Source organism: Pantherophis guttatus, chromosome 1 (genome assembly GCF_059756535.1).
Source record: "Pantherophis guttatus breed Tessera chromosome 1, ASM5975653v1, whole genome shotgun sequence".
NCBI classification, from domain to species: domain Eukaryota; kingdom Metazoa; phylum Chordata; class Lepidosauria; order Squamata; family Colubridae; genus Pantherophis; species Pantherophis guttatus.
The window spans coordinates 58,249,522-58,270,096 of record NC_142063.1 but is presented as its reverse complement, the minus strand read 5'-3'; the positions used below and the strand labels follow the sequence as shown (position 1 = coordinate 58,270,096).

Sequence of the window (20,575 nt, the reverse complement as noted above, 5' to 3'; positions counted from 1 at the left end):
CCATCACACCCTTATCATCTGCTGTACCGCTTGGGAGCTTGCACTGAGAAAAGAGAGCAGGTTGCTCCACTCTTTAGCATCCCTAGCCCCATGGCTCTGTCTGTCCCAGAAGCAGGCATCATTTTTGGAGCAGCCTGAATGTATTTGTGGTGCCTACTTAGGGCTGGAGCCATATGGCAGAGGGGTGGAGTGGCCTACTCTTTCCCAATGACAGCTCCACAACTCTTCAGAGGGTAAGAAGGGGGAGGTAGGTAGATGGTCAGTTGTAAAGGTGAATCTACCCAAGGTTTGTGCATGAAGGTTTGCTGGAACTGGGTATGTGTAGTCTGATGAAAAGAAGGACTAGGGGTGACATGATAGCAGTGTTCCAATATCTCAGGGGCTGCCACAAAGAAGAGGGAGTCAAGCTATTCTCCAAAGCACCTGAGGGTAAGACAAGAAGCAATGGGGGAAAACTAATCAAGGAGAGAAGCAACTTAGAACTAAGGAGAAAGTTCCTGACAGTTAGAACAATTAATCAGTGGAACAACTTGCCTGAAGAGGTTGTGAATGCTCCAACACTGAAAGTTTTTAAGAAGATATTGGATAACCATTTGTCTGAAGTGGTGTAGGGTTTCCTGCCTGAGCAGGGGGTTGGACTAGAAGACCTCCAAGGTCCCTTCCAACTGTTATATTCTGTTCTATGTGACTGTGAGGCTCTGCAGAAGCTACAATTTTGAAACCGGATCGTAAGTAGCTTTTTTTGGGGGGGGGGGGGGGAGGTTGCCATAACTTCAAGAATTACCTGTACATAGTATAATTAAAGCACTATTTGTGATTCATAAAACAGTATGGAAAGCACAGTAGTGGACAAGACAGGAAAGATCAATTTATATTCCACTAACAAAAAAGGAAAATGCTAAAAATATTTAAGGTACATAATAGTTGCTCTTATCCTACAGTTTTTGTGATTCAGACTACAACAATCCATAGAATGAAACTACTAAATGCATAAAAAAAAAACCATAGAAAGTCACACTTCTAAAAACAAGGATTTAGTGGGCCACCAGTTACTTAGTGAAGAAATTTTATGATTACCAGAAACCAATAATAGATGAAGTTAAAACTAGAATCCTGTGTTGAAGCACTAAGAATGAAGTAAAGTGTAAATGTTTAAATTAAATAATACAAAACCAAGATTTGCTGGAGAAGATCCTGATGACTGAAGGCAATTATAAAAAATGCTGACAGAAGGCAAGATGGCCAGACACCAAGGGTGATGACACAAGCATCAACCTCAAGAATCAGAAATAAGTTGAACAAGAAATGGTGCAAACAGTTTATGTTGTCCATCATTAAAATTCCTTGCAAATTTTGTCTTCCTGTATGCTAAATAAATTTGAAAATGATACACAATGCTGAGACAAAAGTAAGCAGATCAGTAATTTTAATTCTGACTGTAAATTACTGGACATTTTAAAAAATCATTGAACAATATTTGAAGAAAAATATTTACTAAATTGACAAACTTTTAGAAAAATAAGTAGGCAGCTGTTTGAAGCTACATGTGAAAAAACATGACATGTAGTATGCAGAGCAGTATTGCTGATGACTTGCAATCATCTGATGTTAAAGTATCATACCACTTACCTGAAGCTAACTACCGGTAGGAACAAATCTACCCCTAGAAGTTAGTTTCACAAAGGGAGTTGTTCACTAGTACATGTAAAATAATACTTGATTTTTTTTTATTTTTTACCAAAATTGTACAAATGAATATACAGTTTGGTAAGTTACTATTGGAAGAACTCCCAGATAAAAAGAGGTCAATTATTAAAAGTATAAACAAAACACAATGAAAACAAAATTAAGGATTTTTTTTTAATTTGTAAAGTAAATATTTTATAAATAAAAAACAAATACACAAATTATTTGTAAGCTAAATAAATATCTTACTTAATAAAGTCAGGTTTAATTTTTCCAAACAGCACTGGCACAGTAATTTAAAATATATAAAATTGTACTCATTCACGTAGTGTCAAAAACTGGTATGCAATGACTTCATATATTTCACTCGTTTTACTGTACGTATTGCATATTATGATTATAGCCAAGGTAGAATTCTTACAAAACTATGCCAGAGTCTACAAAAGAAAATATTGTTCTCTAAACAATATAAGAATAGCTGGTACTGAAAAAAAAAAAGCATTTGGACAAAAATTGTCTTTAAAATACCAAAGCTACTATAAACCAGTACTGTATTCAATACATATCAAAATTATTAGACACTGAACAAAACTGTAGAAAAGGGAACCTTTCCTACATTTTCCTGAGTGCTTAATAAATTGAGAATATAGTGCAGGCCACACTTCCAAGGTGTGGCAGATGTTATTGCTTTCTATGGCTGCATGATTTAAGTGTTTCATTTTCTATGAAAATATAAAGGCTTCTTCTAATTTAAGTCCTAAGAAGTTCTTCTTAAGATGTAAAAAGAAGTTAAATGCGTGACTTTTTGGCTGCTGGAACAATATGATTCATGTAACCTGATGCAACCGGAAGTCCAAGTTTTTGAGCCTGAACATGAAAAAATGCCTGAAGTCTTGTTCCAGCTTTTGCTTCGCTTGTATTACGAGCATTATATTCAAAGCAGTTTGAAAACATCAGTTCAACATCTTCAATGAATTCCGCTGTAAGGAAAAATATAAATATACCTTTATAGTCCTAAAAGCAAAGATTTCTAAACAAAGAATGTATCTGTGAAATTGCAGTTATTTCTATGAGAGCTAATTCAATATAGTAGCTAAGGATCAGAGACCTGTTTTTTTTTAACCTAAATACCATTCTTATTGCCAGCAGCTCTCCCACCCCAAGGAACCTCTCTGTTTGGAGTTGTAAGATCACAATCTTTCTCTCAGAATAAGACAGCATAAATGTGACAGAGAGACAATACATTCTAATATTTTATTTAAATGTTAATTGTGTTTAGATAGATATGTCCCAGGGGAATGCCATGTTTCTGATTCAAAAGGGAAAATATACTCCAGGAAAAAATGCAGCTGCTTAAAGGAGCTGCCAGTCTAAGGAGTAACTATGCACTTCAAAACATACTTTTCCTTTTAAATCTGTAGCACTGCAGAACTCTAGTATATAGTATTCTAAGCATCATCGCATGTAATATAAGCCAAATGCTGTTAGAACTATTGAGCTAGAGGTTCCTATTCCAGTGTTATTTTCTATATTTATTATCCAAAAGCTTCTGGTTATTTAAATTAAATTGTTTTAAACATTATTAAATTATTTAGTCAACATTACTTACAGGCTACTTTGTATTCACATTTGTTCACTTTTTCACGGATTATATTTAAAGCGATGGGCTTTTTTATTATATCGTAGTAGTCTGGTACCTGTACATTGTAAACCAAAAAAATTAAGGGATAATTTCATACAAAACAAAACATTTTTTTCTTCATTCCTAGGCAAGTCCTTTGCTTCCAAGCAATTGGTCCTGCTTCTTTGGTATGAAGAATGAAATCCATATAAATATATTTGACATAAATTAGTTTTCAGATTGTGAGGAAGAGAATTATATCTTAACACAAGGTGCTTAAACACAAAGTTTGTGAACCCATTTGAATTTTTAATATTTCTGTCTAAACATGATCTAAAACATCTCTCCTCCACACAACCTAAAAATACATAGAGAGAACCCAATTAAGCAAATATATTTGTTCATTATTCATTGATGAAAAGGACTCAAAACTACATATTTCTATGTGGCAAAAATATGTGAACCTCTAGGATTATCGGTTCATTTGAAGAGGAAATTAATCAGGTGTCTCAATCAATGAGATGACAATCAGGTTTAAGTATGGGAGATCCTTCCTAAAGAACAGAATCCTGGGTATTCACTATTAAGGTCTAATCTCAACACAGATATATGGAAGTATGTCCTGGCTTGAACAAAGGGGGACCTCTGAAAAATGGTGGTTGATGCTCACCAGGCTGGAAAAAATTACAAAACTATTTCTAAAGAATTTGGACTCTACAACTCCACTATTTGGCAGATCATATGCAAATGAAGGCAATTCAACATCAGTGTTAACCTCCCCAGGAATGGTCAACCAAACAAGACCACCTGAAGATCAAGGCATGTAATACTCCAGGGGGGTCTTAAAGAACATTTCTCAGCCAAGCAGTAACAAAGAAGACCTAATCCCACTTTGCCTTTTTAAATCAACTGAATTTAGCTAACTGTTTTGATGAGGATGAGCATAAGCAATATTATTTAGTTGATTTTAATAATACTACACATTAATTAGTTCTGCATCCATGCTACCCATCAAAGGTAGCTTACTGATTATATAACCTAACAGCATATTTGCTATTTTTCAAAGAGCACACGTAGTGATAAGTGAAAATTCCTTCAAATTTAACTTTTGACTTCCTAGATACTTTCATGTAGTATTTCCCTGAAAAGAATATGGAAGTGGTTTGCCATTGCCTTTGTCTGGGAAGAGGTTTTTAAACTTTCCAATCTACCTTATTGCCTTGGTATTCTCTACTCCCACCTAATACCAGCTGTATTAACACTGCTTAGCTTCTGAGCCCGGACAAATCAGATACACACTGCCCTCTGCTGAAACTTTATTGTAACATCTATTTTTTTCTGACTCTCTTCAATAGCTGTCTTGTTTATGGATTGTTATTTCACATAATAATTACTGGTCCATTACAGTTAAGTTCTCTGAGAAGCACCAACATTTTTTTATAATGATGCATTCTCTACTTCCTATCATAACACTGCCATCTATTTCCAAAGTAATTGAATTGGCAAGTCTCAATGAAGGAGCGAATTCCAAAGTGTAATTTGAATATTTCTATAACTTGAATTTTAATGATACTGAAGAAATCTACAATGTTTTAATTTTATCTATGTGAGGCCTATTATTTGATTGCAATTTTCTTTCCCAGTATAACTTATTTATGAAGATCAGATTTCATTTACATTTAGTCATTTTTCCTCCTTGCAATTATTTCCAATAAATATACATTCAAGTTAATTATTTTAGTACTCTGAAATTATTAGTTACCTGTATTTTGGAAACCAATTTCATAAAAGGCCAACTGTCATCATGTCGCACCAGTTCTACAACAAGCTGCTCAAAAGCAGATAATTCATGTACTCCACCCTGACGCCCTGAGGTCCTCCGATTCAGTGGCACTTGAGAAGGTTCTGGAATAACCACATGGACATCAAAAAAGACAAATGTAGAAAAAGTAAAGAAAATTTAATATATCCACCATTATAAACTTGTTCAGGTCTTTGGACTACAGGTAGTCTTTGTTCAATGATGGTAATTAGAATGGTAACTTTGTCACTGAGCAATGCAATCATTAAATGTAATGTCATTAAATGTAAAGTCATAACAGCAGTAGCAGCAGTTCCAGTTGTTGTTAGATGAATTCTGTGTGCAGTTCCTGTGATCATGTGATCACTATTTGCAACCTCCTATTGGCTTCCCCTAACTTTGCTTGTCGAAAGCCAGTAGTGATAGTTGAAAATGGTAATCACATTACCGTGGAACATTGCGCTGTCATAATTGTGAGTTGGTTCTCAAGTGATCAAATTGTAGTTGCATAATCAGAGGCATACTGCGAAAGCCGAATTATAAGGATGATCATAAAACCCCACATTTAGCATGTTGTAATTTAGAAGGGACGTGGTGGCTCAGTGGCTAAGATGCTGAGCTTGTCGATCAAAAGGTCGGCAGTGCAGCGGTTCGAATCCTTAGTGCCGCATAACATTACTTGTCCCAGCTTCTGCCAACCTAGCAGTTTGAAAGCATGTAAAAAATGCAAGTAGAAAAATAGGGACCATCTTTGGTGGGAAGGTAACAGCGGTCCATGCGCCTTTGGCGTTTAGTCATACCAGCCACATGACCACGGAGATGTCTTTGGACAGCATTGGCTCTTCGGCTTTGAAATGGAGATGAGTATCGTTCCCTAGAGTCAGAAACAACTAGCACATATGTGCGAGGGGAACCTTTACCGTTACCTTTAACTTAGAACAGTTGCTGAATGAATGGTTACTGAATGAGCGTGCTATGGATGGTTGTATAGTTTTCATTTATTACTTGCTTCCAGAATGCAGATATAACTCAATCCCAAGTGTTTCAGCCAAATAAGTTGAATTAAAAGAGACTTCATTTGCCAATTAATCTTCGATGCCTATTTACATTAGACTCCATATTTCCAAAATTGGAACACAAGAAAGAAAAAGTAATTTTAGGAATTCCATACTGTATAAGTAGAAATAAATTGTTCTGAGCCTGTCTCATTCCATTTTATGAAGAAAAACATAATCAGGAAACAGATAGTTGTACTAGCACTTGTGCTAACTTATTTCAATTCAAGCTGTTCATTAAATTCACAAAAGTCAATGCAAACACAGCTCACTCTTCCAACAAAGATAGTTTTGCTGATCAATGGTGTCTGCAGCAAATCACAATGATGTCATCATACAAGTATTATCAACTAGCTGAATACCCGTGCTCCATTACGAAACTATGTGATCAGGCTTAATAAATTGACACTTACAGCTTGAAAATTAATAGGTAGTTACGATTGGCCTCTCCTCTCCCCTTCTCTCCCTCAGCCTTGCCCCACAGAAGCCTCTCCTATCCTATCCCCTTCTCTCCCTCAGCCTTGCCCCACAGAAGCCTCTCCTATCCTATCCCCTTCTCTCCCTCAGCCTTGCCCCACAGAAGCCTATCCTATCCTATCCCCTTTTCTCCCTCAGCCTTGCCCCACAGAAGCCTCTCCTATCCTATCCCCTTCTCTCCCTCAGCCTTGCCCCACAGAAGCCTCTCCTATCCTATCCCCTTCTCTCCCTCAGCCTTGCCCCACAGAAGCCTATCCTATCCTATCCCCTTCTCTCCCTCAGCCTTGCCCCAGAGAAGCCTATCCTATCCTATCCCCTTCTCTCCCTCAGCCTTGCCCCACAGAAGCCTCTCCTATCCTATCCCCTTCTCTCCCTCAGGCTTGCCCCACAGAAGCCTATCCTATCCTATCCCCTTCTCTCCCTCAGCCTTGCCCCACAGAAGCCTCTCCTATCCTATCCCCTTCTCTCCCTCAGCCTTGCCCCACAGAAGCCTCTCCTATCCTATCCCCTTCTCTCCCTCAGCCTTGCCCCAGAGAAGCCTATCCTATCCTATCCCCTTCTCTCCCTCAGGCTTGCCCCACAGAAGCCTATCCTATCCTATCCCCTTCTCTCCCTCAGCCTTGCCCCACAGAAGCCTATCCTATCCTCTCCCCTTCTCTCCCTCAGCCTTGCCCCACAGAAGCCTATCCTATCCTATCCCCCTTCTCTCCCTCAGCCTTGCCCCACAGAAGCCTATCCTATCCTATCCCCTTCTCTCCCTCAGCCTTGCCCCACAGAAGCCTATCCTATCCTATCCCTCTTCTCTCCCTCAGGCTTGCCCCACAGAAGCCTATCCTATCCTCTCCCCTTCTCTCCCTCAGCCTTGCCACACAGAAGCCTCTCCTATCCTATCCCCTTCTCTCCCTCAGCCTTGCCCCACAGAAGCCTCTCCTATCCTATCCCCTTCTCTCCCTCAACCTTGCCCCAGAGAAGCCTATCCTATCCTATCCCCTTCTCTCCCTCAGGCTTGCCCCACAGAAGCCTATCCTATCCTCTCCCCTTCTCTCCCTCAGCCTTGCCCCACAGAAGCCTCTCCTATCCTATCCCCTTCTCTCCCTCAGGCTTGCCCCACAGAAGCCTATCCTATCCTCTCCCCTTCTCTCCCTCAGCCTTGCCCCACAGAAGCCTATCCTATCCTATCCTATCCCTCTTCTCTCCCTCAGGCTTGCCCCACAGAAGCCTATCCTATCCTCTCCCCTTCTCTCCCTCAGCCTTGCCCCACAGAAGCCTATCCTATCCTATCCCCTTCTCTCCCTCAGCCTTGCCCCACAGAAGCCTCTCCTATCCTATCCCCTTCTCTCCCTCAGCCTTGCCCCACAGAAGCCTCTCCTATCCTATCCCCTTCTCTCCCTCAGCCTTGCCCCACAGAAGCCTCTCCTATCCTATCCCCTTCTCTCCCTCAGCCTTGCCCCACAGAAGCCTATCCTATCCTGTCCCCTTCTCTCCCTCAGCCTTGCCCCACGGAAGCCTCTCCTATCCTATCCCCTTCTCTCCCTCAGCCTTGCCCCACGGAAGCCTCTCCTATCCTATCCCCTTCTCTCCCTCAGCCTTGCCCCACGGAAGCCTCTCCTATCCTATCCCCTTCTCTCCCTCAGCCTTGCCCCACGGAAGCCTCTCCTATCCTATCCCCTTCTCTCCCTCAGCCTTGCCCCACGGAAGCCTATCCTATCCTCTCCCCTTCTCTCCCTCAGCCTTGCCACACAGAAGCCTCTCCTATCCTATCCCCTTCTCTCCCTCAGCCTTGCCCCACAGAAGCCTATCCTATCCTCTCCCCTTCTCTCCCTCAGCCTTGCCACACAGAAGCCTCTCCTATCCTATCCCCTTCTCTCCCTCAGCCTTGCCCCACAGAAGCCTCTCCTATCCTATCCCCTTCTCTCCCTCAGCCTTGCCCCAGAGAAGCCTATCCTATCCTATCCCCTTCTCTCCCTCAGGCTTGCCCCACAGAAGCCTATCCTATCCTCTCCCCTTCTCTCCCTCAGCCTTGCCCCACAGAAGCCTCTCCTATCCTATCCCCTTCTCTCCCTCAGCCTTGCCCCACAGAAGCCTCTCCTATCCTATCCCCTTCTCTCCCTCAGCCTTGCCCCACAGAAGCCTCTCCTATCCTATCCCCTTCTCTCCCTCAGCCTTGCCCCACAGAAGCCTCTCCTATCCTATCCCCTTCTCTCCCTCAGCCTTGCCCCACAGAAGCCTATCCTATCCTATCCCCTTCTCTCCCTCAGCCTTGCCCCAGAGAAGCCTATCCTATCCTATCCCCTTCTCTCCCTCAGGCTTGCCCCACAGAAGCCTATCCTATCCTATCCCCTTCTCTCCCTCAGCCTTGCCCCACAGAAGCCTCTCCTATCCTATCCCCTTCTCTCCCTCAGCCTTGCCCCACAGAAGCCTCTCCTATCCTATCCCCTTCTCTCCCTCAGCCTTGCCCCACAGAAGCCTATCCTATCCTCTCCCCTTCTCTCCCTCAGCCTTGCCACACAGAAGCCTCTCCTATCCTATCCCCTTCTCTCCCTCAGCCTTGCCCCACAGAAGCCTCTCCTATCCTATCCCCTTCTCTCCCTCAGCCTTGCCCCAGAGAAGCCTATCCTATCCTATCCCCTTCTCTCCCTCAGGCTTGCCCCACAGAAGCCTATCCTATCCTCTCCCCTTCTCTCCCTCAGCCTTGCCCCACAGAAGCCTATCCTATCCTATCCCCTTCTCTCCCTTAGCCTTGCCCCACAGAAGCCTATCCTATCCTATCCTATCCCCTTCTCTCCCTCAGGCTTGCCCCACAGAAGCCTATCCTATCCTATCCCCTTCTCTCCCTCAGGCTTGCCCCACAGAAGCCTCTCCTATCCTATCCCCTTCTCTCCCTCAGCCTTGCCCCACAGAAGCCTCTCCTATCCTATCCCCTTCTCTCCCTCAGCCTTGCCCCACAGAAGCCTATCCTATCCTATCCCCTTCTCTCCCTCAGCCTTGCCCCACAGAAGCCTCTCCTATCCTATCCCCTTCTCTCCCTCAGCCTTGCCCCACAGAAGCCTATCCTATCCTATCCCCTTCTCTCCCTCAGCCTTGCCCCAGAGAAGCCTATCCTATCCTATCCCCTTCTCTCCCTCAGGCTTGCCCCACAGAAGCCTATCCTATCCTATCCCCTTCTCTCCCTCAGCCTTGCCCCACAGAAGCCTCTCCTATCCTATCCCCTTCTCTCCCTCAGCCTTGCCCCACAGAAGCCTCTCCTATCCTATCCCCTTCTCTCCCTCAGCCTTGCCCCAGAGAAGCCTATCCTATCCTATCCCCTTCTCTCCCTCAGGCTTGCCCCACAGAAGCCTATCCTATCCTATCCCCTTCTCTCCCTCAGCCTTGCCCCACAGAAGCCTATCCTATCCTCTCCCCTTCTCTCCCTCAGCCTTGCCCCACAGAAGCCTATCCTATCCTATCCCCCTTCTCTCCCTCAGCCTTGCCCCACAGAAGCCTATCCTATCCTATCCCCTTCTCTCCCTCAGCCTTGCCCCACAGAAGCCTATCCTATCCTATCCTATCCTATCCCTCTTCTCTCCCTCAGGCTTGCCCCACAGAAGCCTATCCTATCCTCTCCCCTTCTCTCCCTCAGCCTTGCCACACAGAAGCCTCTCCTATCCTATCCCCTTCTCTCCCTCAGCCTTGCCCCACAGAAGCCTCTCCTATCCTATCCCCTTCTCTCCCTCAACCTTGCCCCAGAGAAGCCTATCCTATCCTATCCCCTTCTCTCCCTCAGGCTTGCCCCACAGAAGCCTCTCCTATCCTATCCCCTTCTCTCCCTCAGGCTTGCCCCACAGAAGCCTCTCCTATCCTATCCCCTTCTCTCCCTCAGCCTTGCCCCACAGAAGCCTCTCCTATCCTATCCCCTTCTCTCCCTCAGCCTTGCCCCACAGAAGCCTCTCCTATCCTATCCCCTTCTCTCCCTCAGCCTTGCCCCACAGAAGCCTATCCTATCCTGTCCCCTTCTCTCCCTCAGCCTTGCCCCACGGAAGCCTCTCCTATCCTATCCCCTTCTCTCCCTCAGCCTTGCCCCACGGAAGCCTCTCCTATCCTATCCCCTTCTCTCCCTCAGCCTTGCCCCACGGAAGCCTCTCCTATCCTATCCCCTTCTCTCCCTCAGCCTTGCCCCACAGAAGCCTCTCCTATCCTATCCCCTTCTCTCCCTCAGCCTTGCCCCACAGAAGCCTATCCTATCCTCTCCCCTTCTCTCCCTCAGCCTTGCCACACAGAAGCCTCTCCTATCCTATCCCCTTCTCTCCCTCAGCCTTGCCCCACAGAAGCCTATCCTATCCTCTCCCTTCTCTCCCTCAGCCTTGCCACACAGAAGCCTCTCCTATCCTATCCTATCCCCTTCTCTCCCTCAGGCTTGCCCCACAGAAGCCTCTCCTATCCTATCCCCTTCTCTCCCTCAGCCTTGCCCCACAGAAGCCTCTCCTATCCTATCCCCTTCTCTCCCTCAGCCTTGCCCCAGAGAAGCCTATCCTATCCTATCCCCTTCTCTCCCTCAGGCTTGCCCCACAGAAGCCTATCCTATCCTATCCCCTTCTCTCCCTCAGCCTTGCCCCACAGAAGCCTATCCTATCCTCTCCCCTTCTCTCCCTCAGCCTTGCCCCACAGAAGCCTATCCTATCCTATCCCCCTTCTCTCCCTCAGCCTTGCCCCACAGAAGCCTATCCTATCCTATCCCCTTCTCTCCCTCAGCCTTGCCCCACAGAAGCCTATCCTATCCTATCCTATCCTATCCCTCTTCTCTCCCTCAGGCTTGCCCCACAGAAGCCTATCCTATCCTCTCCCCTTCTCTCCCTCAGCCTTGCCACACAGAAGCCTCTCCTATCCTATCCCCTTCTCTCCCTCAGCCTTGCCCCACAGAAGCCTCTCCTATCCTATCCCCTTCTCTCCCTCAACCTTGCCCCAGAGAAGCCTATCCTATCCTATCCCCTTCTCTCCCTCAGGCTTGCCCCACAGAAGCCTATCCTATCCTCTCCCCTTCTCTCCCTCAGCCTTGCCCCACAGAAGCCTCTCCTATCCTATCCCCTTCTCTCCCTCAGGCTTGCCCCACAGAAGCCTATCCTATCCTCTCCCCTTCTCTCCCTCAGCCTTGCCCCACAGAAGCCTATCCTATCCTATCCTATCCCTCTTCTCTCCCTCAGGCTTGCCCCACAGAAGCCTATCCTATCCTCTCCCCTTCTCTCCCTCAGCCTTGCCCCACAGAAGCCTCTCCTATCCTATCCCCTTCTCTCCCTCAGCCTTGCCCCACAGAAGCCTCTCCTATCCTATCCCCTTCTCTCCCTCAGCCTTGCCCCACAGAAGCCTCTCCTATCCTATCCCCTTCTCTCCCTCAGCCTTGCCCCACAGAAGCCTCTCCTATCCTATCCCCTTCTCTCCCTCAGCCTTGCCCCACAGAAGCCTATCCTATCCTGTCCCCTTCTCTCCCTCAGCCTTGCCCCACGGAAGCCTCTCCTATCCTATCCCCTTCTCTCCCTCAGCCTTGCCCCACGGAAGCCTCTCCTATCCTATCCCCTTCTCTCCCTCAGCCTTGCCCCACAGAAGCCTCTCCTATCCTATCCCCTTCTCTCCCTCAGCCTTGCCCCACAGAAGCCTCTCCTATCCTATCCCCTTCTCTCCCTCAGCCTTGCCCCACAGAAGCCTATCCTATCCTCTCCCCTTCTCTCCCTCAGCCTTGCCACACAGAAGCCTCTCCTATCCTATCCCCTTCTCTCCCTCAGCCTTGCCCCACAGAAGCCTATCCTATCCTCTCCCCTTCTCTCCCTCAGCCTTGCCACACAGAAGCCTCTCCTATCCTATCCCCTTCTCTCCCTCAGCCTTGCCCCACAGAAGCCTCTCCTATCCTATCCCCTTCTCTCCCTCAGCCTTGCCCCAGAGAAGCCTATCCTATCCTATCCCCTTCTCTCCCTCAGGCTTGCCCCACAGAAGCCTATCCTATCCTCTCCCCTTCTCTCCCTCAGCCTTGCCCCACAGAAGCCTATCCTATCCTATCCCCTTCTCTCCCTTAGCCTTGCCCCACAGAAGCCTATCCTATCCTATCCTATCCCCTTCTCTCCCTCAGGCTTGCCCCACAGAAGCCTATCCTATCCTATCCCCTTCTCTCCCTCAGGCTTGCCCCACAGAAGCCTCTCCTATCCTATCCCCTTCTCTCCCTCAGCCTTGCCCCACAGAAGCCTCTCCTATCCTATCCCCTTCTCTCCCTCAGCCTTGCCCCACAGAAGCCTCTCCTATCCTATCCCCTTCTCTCCCTCAGCCTTGCCCCACAGAAGCCTATCCTATCCTATCCCCTTTTCTCCCTCAGCCTTGCCCCACAGAAGCCTCTCCTATCCTATCTCCTTTTCTCCCTCAGCCTTGCCCCACAGAAGCCTCTCCTATCCTATCCCCTTCTCTCCCTCAGGCTTGCCCCACAGAAGCCTATCCTATCCTATCCCCTTCTCTCCCTCAGCCTTGCCCCACAGAAGCCTCTCCTATCCTATCCCCTTCTCTCCCTCAGCCTTGCCCCAGAGAAGCCTATCCTATCCTATCCCCTTCTCTCCCTCAGGCTTGCCCCACAGAAGCCTATCCTATCCTATCCCCTTCTCTCCCTCAGCCTTGCCCCACAGAAGCCTATCCTATCCTCTCCCCTTCTCTCCCTCAGCCTTGCCCCACAGAAGCCTATCCTATCCTATCCCCCTTCTCTCCCTCAGCCTTGCCCCACAGAAGCCTATCCTATCCTATCCCCTTATCTCCCTCAGCCTTGCCCCACAGAAGCCTATCCTATCCTATCCCTCTTCTCTCCCTCAGGCTTGCCCCACAGAAGCCTATCCTATCCTCTCCCCTTCTCTCCCTCAGCCTTGCCACACAGAAGCCTCTCCTATCCTATCCCCTTCTCTCCCTCAGCCTTGCCCCACAGAAGCCTATCCTATCCTCTCCCCTTCTCTCCCTCAGCCTTGCCCCACAGAAGCCTATCCTATCCTATCCTTCTTCTCTCCCTCAGGCTTGCCCCACAGAAGCCTATCCTATCCTCTCCCCTTCTCTCCCTCAGCCTTGCCCCACAGAAGCCTCTCCTATCCTATCCCCTTCTCTCCCTCAGCCTTGCCCCACAGAAGCCTCTCCTATCCTATCCCCTTCTCTCCCTCAGCCTTGCCCCACAGAAGCCTCTCCTATCCTATCCCCTTCTCTCCCTCAGCCTTGCCCCACAGAAGCCTCTCCTATCCTATCCCCTTCTCTCCCTCAGCCTTGCCCCACGGAAGCCTATCCTATCCTGTCCCCTTCTCTCCCTCAGCCTTGCCCCACGGAAGCCTCTCCTATCCTATCCCCTTCTCTCCCTCAGCCTTGCCCCACGGAAGCCTCTCCTATCCTATCCCCTTCTCTCCCTCAGCCTTGCCCCACAGAAGCCTCTCCTATCCTATCCCCTTCTCTCCCTCAGCCTTGCCCCACAGAAGCCTCTCCTATCCTATCCCCTTCTCTCCCTCAGCCTTGCCCCACAGAAGCCTCTCCTATCCTCTCCCCTTCTCTCCCTCAGCCTTGCCACACAGAAGCCTCTCCTATCCTATCCCCTTCTCTCCCTCAGCCTTGCCCCACAGAAGCCTATCCTATCCTCTCCCCTTCTCTCCCTCAGCCTTGCCACACAGAAGCCTCTCCTATCCTATCCCCTTCTCTCCCTCAGCCTTGCCCCACAGAAGCCTCTCCTATCCTATCCCCTTCTCTCCCTCAGCCTTGCCCCAGAGAAGCCTATCCTATCCTATCCCCTTCTCTCCCTCAGCCTTGCCCCACAGAAGCCTATCCTATCCTCTCCCCTTCTCTCCCTCAGCCTTGCCCCACAGAAGCCTATCCTATCCTCTCCCCTTCTCTCCCTCAGCCTTGCCCCACAGAAGCCTATCCTATCCTATCCCCCTTCTCTCCCTCAGCCTTGCCCCACAGAAGCCTATCCTATCCTATCCCCTTCTCTCCCTCAGCCTTGCCCCACAGAAGCCTATCCTATCCTATCCCCTTCTCTCCCTCAGCCTTGCCCCACAGAAGCCTATCCTATCCTATCCTATCCTATGCTATCCCCCCTTCTCTCCCTCAGCCTTGCCCCACAGAAGCCTATCCTATCCTATCCTATCCTATCCCCTTCTCTCTCTCAGCCTTGCCCCACAGAAGCCTATCCTATCCTATCCTATCCTATCCCTCTTCTCTCCCTCAGCCTTGCCCCACAGAAGCCTCTCCTATCCTCTCCCCTTCTCTCCCTCAGCCTTGCCCCACAGAAGCCTATCCTATCCTATCCCCCTTCTCTCCCTCAGCCTTGCCCCACAGAAGCCTATCCTATCCTATCCCCTTCTCTCCCTCAGCCTTGCCCCACAGAAGCCTATCCTATCCTATCCTATCCCTCTTCTCTCCCTCAGGCTTGCCCCACAGAAGCCTCTCCTATCCTATCCCCTTCTCTCCCTCAGCCTTGCCCCACAGAAGCCTCTCCTCTCGTATCCCCTTCTCTCCCTCAGCCTTGCCCCACAGAAGCCTCTCCTATCCTATACCCTTCTCTCCCTCAGCCTTGCCCCACAGAAGCCTATCCTATCCTCTCCCCTTCTCTCCCTCAGCCTTGCCCCACAGAAGCCTCTCCTATCCTATCCCCTTCTCTCCCTCAGCCTTGCCCCACAGAAGCCTATCCTATCCTCTCCCCTTCTCTCCCTCAGCCTTGCCCCACAGAAGCCTATCCTATCCTATCCCCTTCTCTCCCTCAACCTTGCCCCACAGAAGCCTATCCTATCCTATCCTATCCTATCCTATCCTATCCCCCTTCTCTCCCTCAGCCTTGCCCCACAGAAGCCTATCCTATCCTATCCTCCTTCTCTCCCTCAGCCTTGCCCCACAGAAGCCTATCCTATCCTATCCCCTTCTCTCCCTCAACCTTGCCCCACAGAAACCTATCCTATCCTATCCTATCCTATCCTATCCCCCTTCTCTCCCTCAGGCTTGCCCCACAGAAGCCTCTCCTGTCTTAGCCCTCTTCTCTCCCTCAGCCTTGCCCCACAGAAGCCTATCCTATCCTATCCCCTTCTCTCCCTCAGCCTTGCCCCACAGAAGCCTATCCTATCCTATCCCCTTCTCTCCCTTAGCCTTGCCCCACAGAAGCCTATCCTATCCTATCCCCTTCTCTCCCTCAGGCTTGCCCCACAGAAGCCTATCCTATTCTATCCCCTTCTCTCCCTCAGCCTTGCCCCACAGAAGCCTCCCCTATTCTATCCCCTACTCTCCCTCAGGCTTGTCCCACAGAAGCCTCTCCTATCCTATCCCCTTCTCTCCAGAGTTATTTTCAGATTGGGAGGGGGAGTAGAACATCTAACTAATTAGCATCAGAGTGTGTTAATAATAATATAAGAAATACTGATGATCATTTTGAAAAATCCTTTCTTAGTGAGTACCTATAAGCCAAGAGGAACATATGTACCAAATTTTAAGTTTGTAGGCTTTACGGTCCTGGAGATCTCGTGATCGCAGCGTGAGTGGCTTTCGCTTTTATATATATAGATTGCCCAGCTTGGAAACTCATGTCACCAATGAACAAAATTTTACTTAGGCATTTTCAACTATAACTGCTATTCCAAGATTTTCTGATCCTGATTTCTGTTTGCTTTCAACAGATTATGTTGAATATTATGAAGCTAGTCAATAAGCATAAAAAAAACCCAAAATAATCTCACTTGAAATGATTTGGTTAAGAATTTTCATCCTTCTATTCAAGCTACCCCAAATTAAAGTAAGAAAGCAGTATTTCTTCAGTATTGCCACAAATAATTTTATGCTTGCAAATTCACCCATTAAATGCCCTTCGTTCTTAATAATGGAAAGTAGCATTGGATTACTTCGCTAAGCAACCAAGTGACACTAAATATGAGCTGAATTTATTTTAGCAGTCAATTTTATTTTAAAGATTTGATGTACCTGTAGACTGACGTTTCCTACCCCTTTTGGGGGGGTCTGTATCTTGTGATTTTTTTTCTACTGAAATTGGAGAGCTTTTCTCTTTCCTTAAATTCATTTCCTCAATAATTCTGAAGCCAAGGGAACCAGAACTACTGTCTGGAGTAGTGTCTGTTGTCTTCGTTCCTCTACGTTGCCTTCGATGGCTGGTCAACTCTATAAACGCATCTGCCTTCAGCATCTCTTGATTATGGCGCGTAATACGACTGCTAAGTCGTAGTGTTTTTGTCACTGATGGAGGAGCAGATTTTGTTTTTCTAATATTCTTTCCAAGAGTTTTATATGAAGAGCCAATTTGCTTAGGTGTATTCTGCTGACTGCGAGAGTTGTATCTTCCAGTACTCAGCTGATTACTAGCAAGCTTTGGGGCTCTTGTTCTTAAAGTAAGTTTTACTTGAGAGTTCCCCAATTTGGATAAGCTGTAAGAAATTAGAGAATTATAAATGTTTGTGGCACAATATTTTTTATTCTGTTTTATTCTTTAAACTTGTGAATTCAGCACTTAATGGAAAAAGTAAGATACATTCAGTCAGATTTCTTAAGTTTATATACAAATGGGACACTGCAGTGGAGAAATTCCATTCTAGAATCATCAGCTATGTTATTACTTTCACAAATGATGGTTTTCAAATATGGTAATGGTAAGCACAAGGACATTCCAAAATGGATATTAGCATTTCTTTATATAACCTGGTCTCAATTAATACAGGAGTTTAAATATGATAAGCAATAGTCAATGAAAAAGTTTAAAATCTAGCAAGATATTTTTCCAGTTAGTAGTTCTAGTCAGTCTCACCTTTTTTAACTAATTGGAAATTCTAAACAAATCTACAAGAAATCACCTGAAGTGCAGTATAATGGACTACTTTAATTTGGTGTTTTCTGGAATATGAATGAATTACAAGCTCTCTCTGGCATACTAACACTATCAGGTAGAGAACATTAAATTACTACACAGATCTTCAGTCACTCTTGATCTAGAAGAATGTGCAATCAGGAGTAGTCCATCTCTCTGACTAAATGTTGAAACCAAAGGCTAAACCTATGAATAGATAAATGGGTAGCTACTTTATTCAAGTATAATGCAATTTTCTCCAGTTCTTCCTCTTCTATTCTGCTGTCTCCAGGTTCTGCCACATCCACTGTACAAACTTTTTTTGTCTTTCTTATTGACAACTGTTAAACCTGTGGTGTTTTGTAGCAGGTGCTTGTTTGTTCGAATTCTAAAATCCCAGAGCACTTTAGCATCTTCATTTTCCATTTGTCTATTGTATCCCACCAATTCTTACTTGTAGGCAAATAATAAGCAGATATCCCAATGTTCCATTGTTAGTACTTTGTCATGTGGTTGTTTGTGTTAAGCTAATATACACATGTGCTCTCTTGCTTATGTCTCCAAGATTTGTATCTAAAACTAGAGACTACTGGAAGTCTGTATGCAACTTCTGCACATTTCTAACTTAGTTTTTGATTTACCTTTTTTCATCTTCTTGAGAATCAGAATTATCAATATTCTCATCCTCTTCTTCCTCTTCATAATCTTCTTCACTTTGCCCAATTTCCTCATAACTAGTTTCATCTTCTTCTTTGATTTCTTCTATAGCCTCTTCATCACTTTCCACAGAAGGTCTCTGTCTGGATGAAAGTCGCCTAGAGCGCTGTTTAGGTCGACATTCCGGACAAAACCAGTCTCCATCAGGAACAGCCTTGAAGAGAGCCAGAATGTATTACTGAAATGTTTTTGTACTTAATATCAGAAGTAAGTTTTAACCTTCTAAAGAAAATACTTCAAATTACCTTAAGCTTTGGTCTTATACAGTAGATATGATAGCCTCGATCACAGCCATCGCAAAGCACCATGCTCTCAGCATCTCCTTTCTTTCTACACATTTTGCACCGAGTATTTAAAATAGACTTAGACCAGATTACGCTTCGCTCCAGTGTTGAGAGATGAAGAAAGATCTGAGAGAGGCTAGCAGAAGAAAGGAGTGATTCCCGCCAGCGATCCAAGACTGTTTTGTGTGAACGGCCACCATCACTGCCATCTTCAAATAAAGAAAACAAATAATATCACGCTATTATTTATTATGCAGTGAAACATCTGTGTTCTAGTACTATTTGCATAACACAAAAATATGCAAAATAATCAACCTTGTTTAAAAGTAATATATTCATTTTTGTAAATCTTAATATAGTCTCTTTTTCACAGAGTATTAAATGAATTAAAGGGAATCATTTGATAAATACGAACATTTGGTATTCCAAAAAGTTTTAGAAAACATCAAAAGCTAAGCTCAATTATGATAGATAGGAAAAAAATCATCTTATAAATGAGAAATTAAAAACTGGTTAATGATCAGATTCAGACAATAGCGGATATGTATAGATTATAAACAGCATAGTGTTAGTTTCTCTGTGATCCTACTTCAGCTTTAATTCTCACAGAAGTTGTTATTCAAAGAAACTATTTTAAAAATAATCTATAAAATTACAATATAATATAAATAACCCCTATAATATTATGAATGTGTATACTGGACAGATGGCTTACAATAATTAGGTGGACATAACACAGTTATCTGGTATCTAAAATGTGAAAAACAGAATAAAATTTGTAAATTTACCCCAGTGGCTTTTGATTGCAATAGTCCTCTTCAGTAGCACAGACTAAAAATATCCTCATTTTTCTAAATAAACACGCATATATTGTACTACTTTTCCTCCAATAATTCATCTATATCAGGAAATCAGATCGTTGGTGATATACCTGCTTACTGACTCCCTACAATTCAGAATATTAATTCATCTGCACATAATCAAATTCACCTTCAAGAATTACCAGTTACTATTTAAACTATGTCTCTTTTCTTTCTTGTAATGTCAAAAGAATTAGATAAATAATTCATCTGCACATAAATTTTTCACATATGAAAAACGAATCAATGATAGGGGCAATGTGATTTCAAATGCCAATTTGTTGGAAGAGAAAAAACTAGCCAGAGTTCATTCTTCCACAATTTATTTAAAACACACTGAGTGGCTATAATAAGGCCAAACAAAATATAATCTTAATCTAGTCTAGCAGCATGACAAATTTAATGTCCCAAATTAATGACAGCTTAGAGGGCGGTGACCAAATTGAAGCTGCCCAGAAAAAAAGAAAAGCTACCATTCCCTTTGGATATAATTTCACTTTTTTAAAATAATCATGTTCCTGACAGATCATCAAACTGCTGTGTCCATCAGAACTTTTACCCTATTAATACCAGACATATTTGTTTTTGGAGAAAGCAATTCCAGCTTGTCCCATTGCCTTGGTTATAAAGCTGGATAACTGCCATGCACTTTGTGGAAAGCAATACTTTGGAAAAATATTTCGTATTTAGATTATCATTTTGAGCAATTTTTTTAATGGAAGAAAATCTATCGTTTACCATATTTACTCTGATCTTCTCTCTTCCTCCTTTTATCACCTTTTTGGTCTCTTTTACTTTCTTCTGCATCACCTAGTTATTTCAAGTTCATTTGGAAACAGAAGAGAACCTTTCACTAGCATAGCCTATTTTTCCAAAAATAAGATTACACCGCTATAGGAACCAGGACCATTGGGGTGGGGAGGAGAAATGGGCAATAAAAGACTGTGGCTAAAAATTGACTTTGTCTTTCACTGTAGCAATGTTTATTACCAAAATGATTGTGAATTTTGCAGTTTTACAAACGTTTTCAGTACCCCATTAAGTATATTGTGTTTTGCCTCTTTATCTAAAGTTATATCAGAAGAAAAAATTAAAACAAATCGTTCATGCTGAGGATGCATGTGTTGCATTTCTATCATTCAATATTCAACATTTTAAAGCCAGCTAGATTTTGCTCAGTCTTACAAAGTGAAGCTTACAAAATCTTACAAAGGAAGACAATAAAATTAATTTTCTGATCTCAGCATGGTCAGAATACTCACAC

The 20,575-nt window shown here is 44.9% G+C and overlaps 1 protein-coding gene across 3 annotated transcripts in view; it reads right to left on the bottom strand.

Moving 5' to 3' along the window:
* Nucleotides 1-1,409: 1,409 nt before the first annotated feature.
* BAZ1A (bromodomain adjacent to zinc finger domain 1A) overlaps nt 1,410-20,575 on the bottom strand; it is a 58,641-nt gene continuing 39,475 nt past the window's right edge. For 2 of the 3 annotated variants that reach the window (XM_034418010.2, XM_034418011.2), the window contains 6 exons: nt 18,413-18,660; nt 18,092-18,321; nt 16,577-17,034; nt 5,070-5,212; nt 3,296-3,383; nt 1,410-2,666 (listed from right to left, as the gene is read on the bottom strand). In XM_034418010.2, coding sequence (XP_034273901.2) covers nt 2,476-2,666; nt 3,296-3,383; nt 5,070-5,212; nt 16,577-17,034; nt 18,092-18,321; nt 18,413-18,660 — 1,358 coding nt within the window. In that variant the 3' untranslated portion in view covers nt 1,410-2,475. Of the gene's footprint in view, nt 2,667-3,295; nt 3,384-5,069; nt 5,213-16,576; nt 17,035-18,091; nt 18,322-18,412; nt 18,661-20,049; nt 20,122-20,575 lie in introns of all 3 variants that reach the window. The other variant, XM_087874675.1, reaches the window with a different exon arrangement.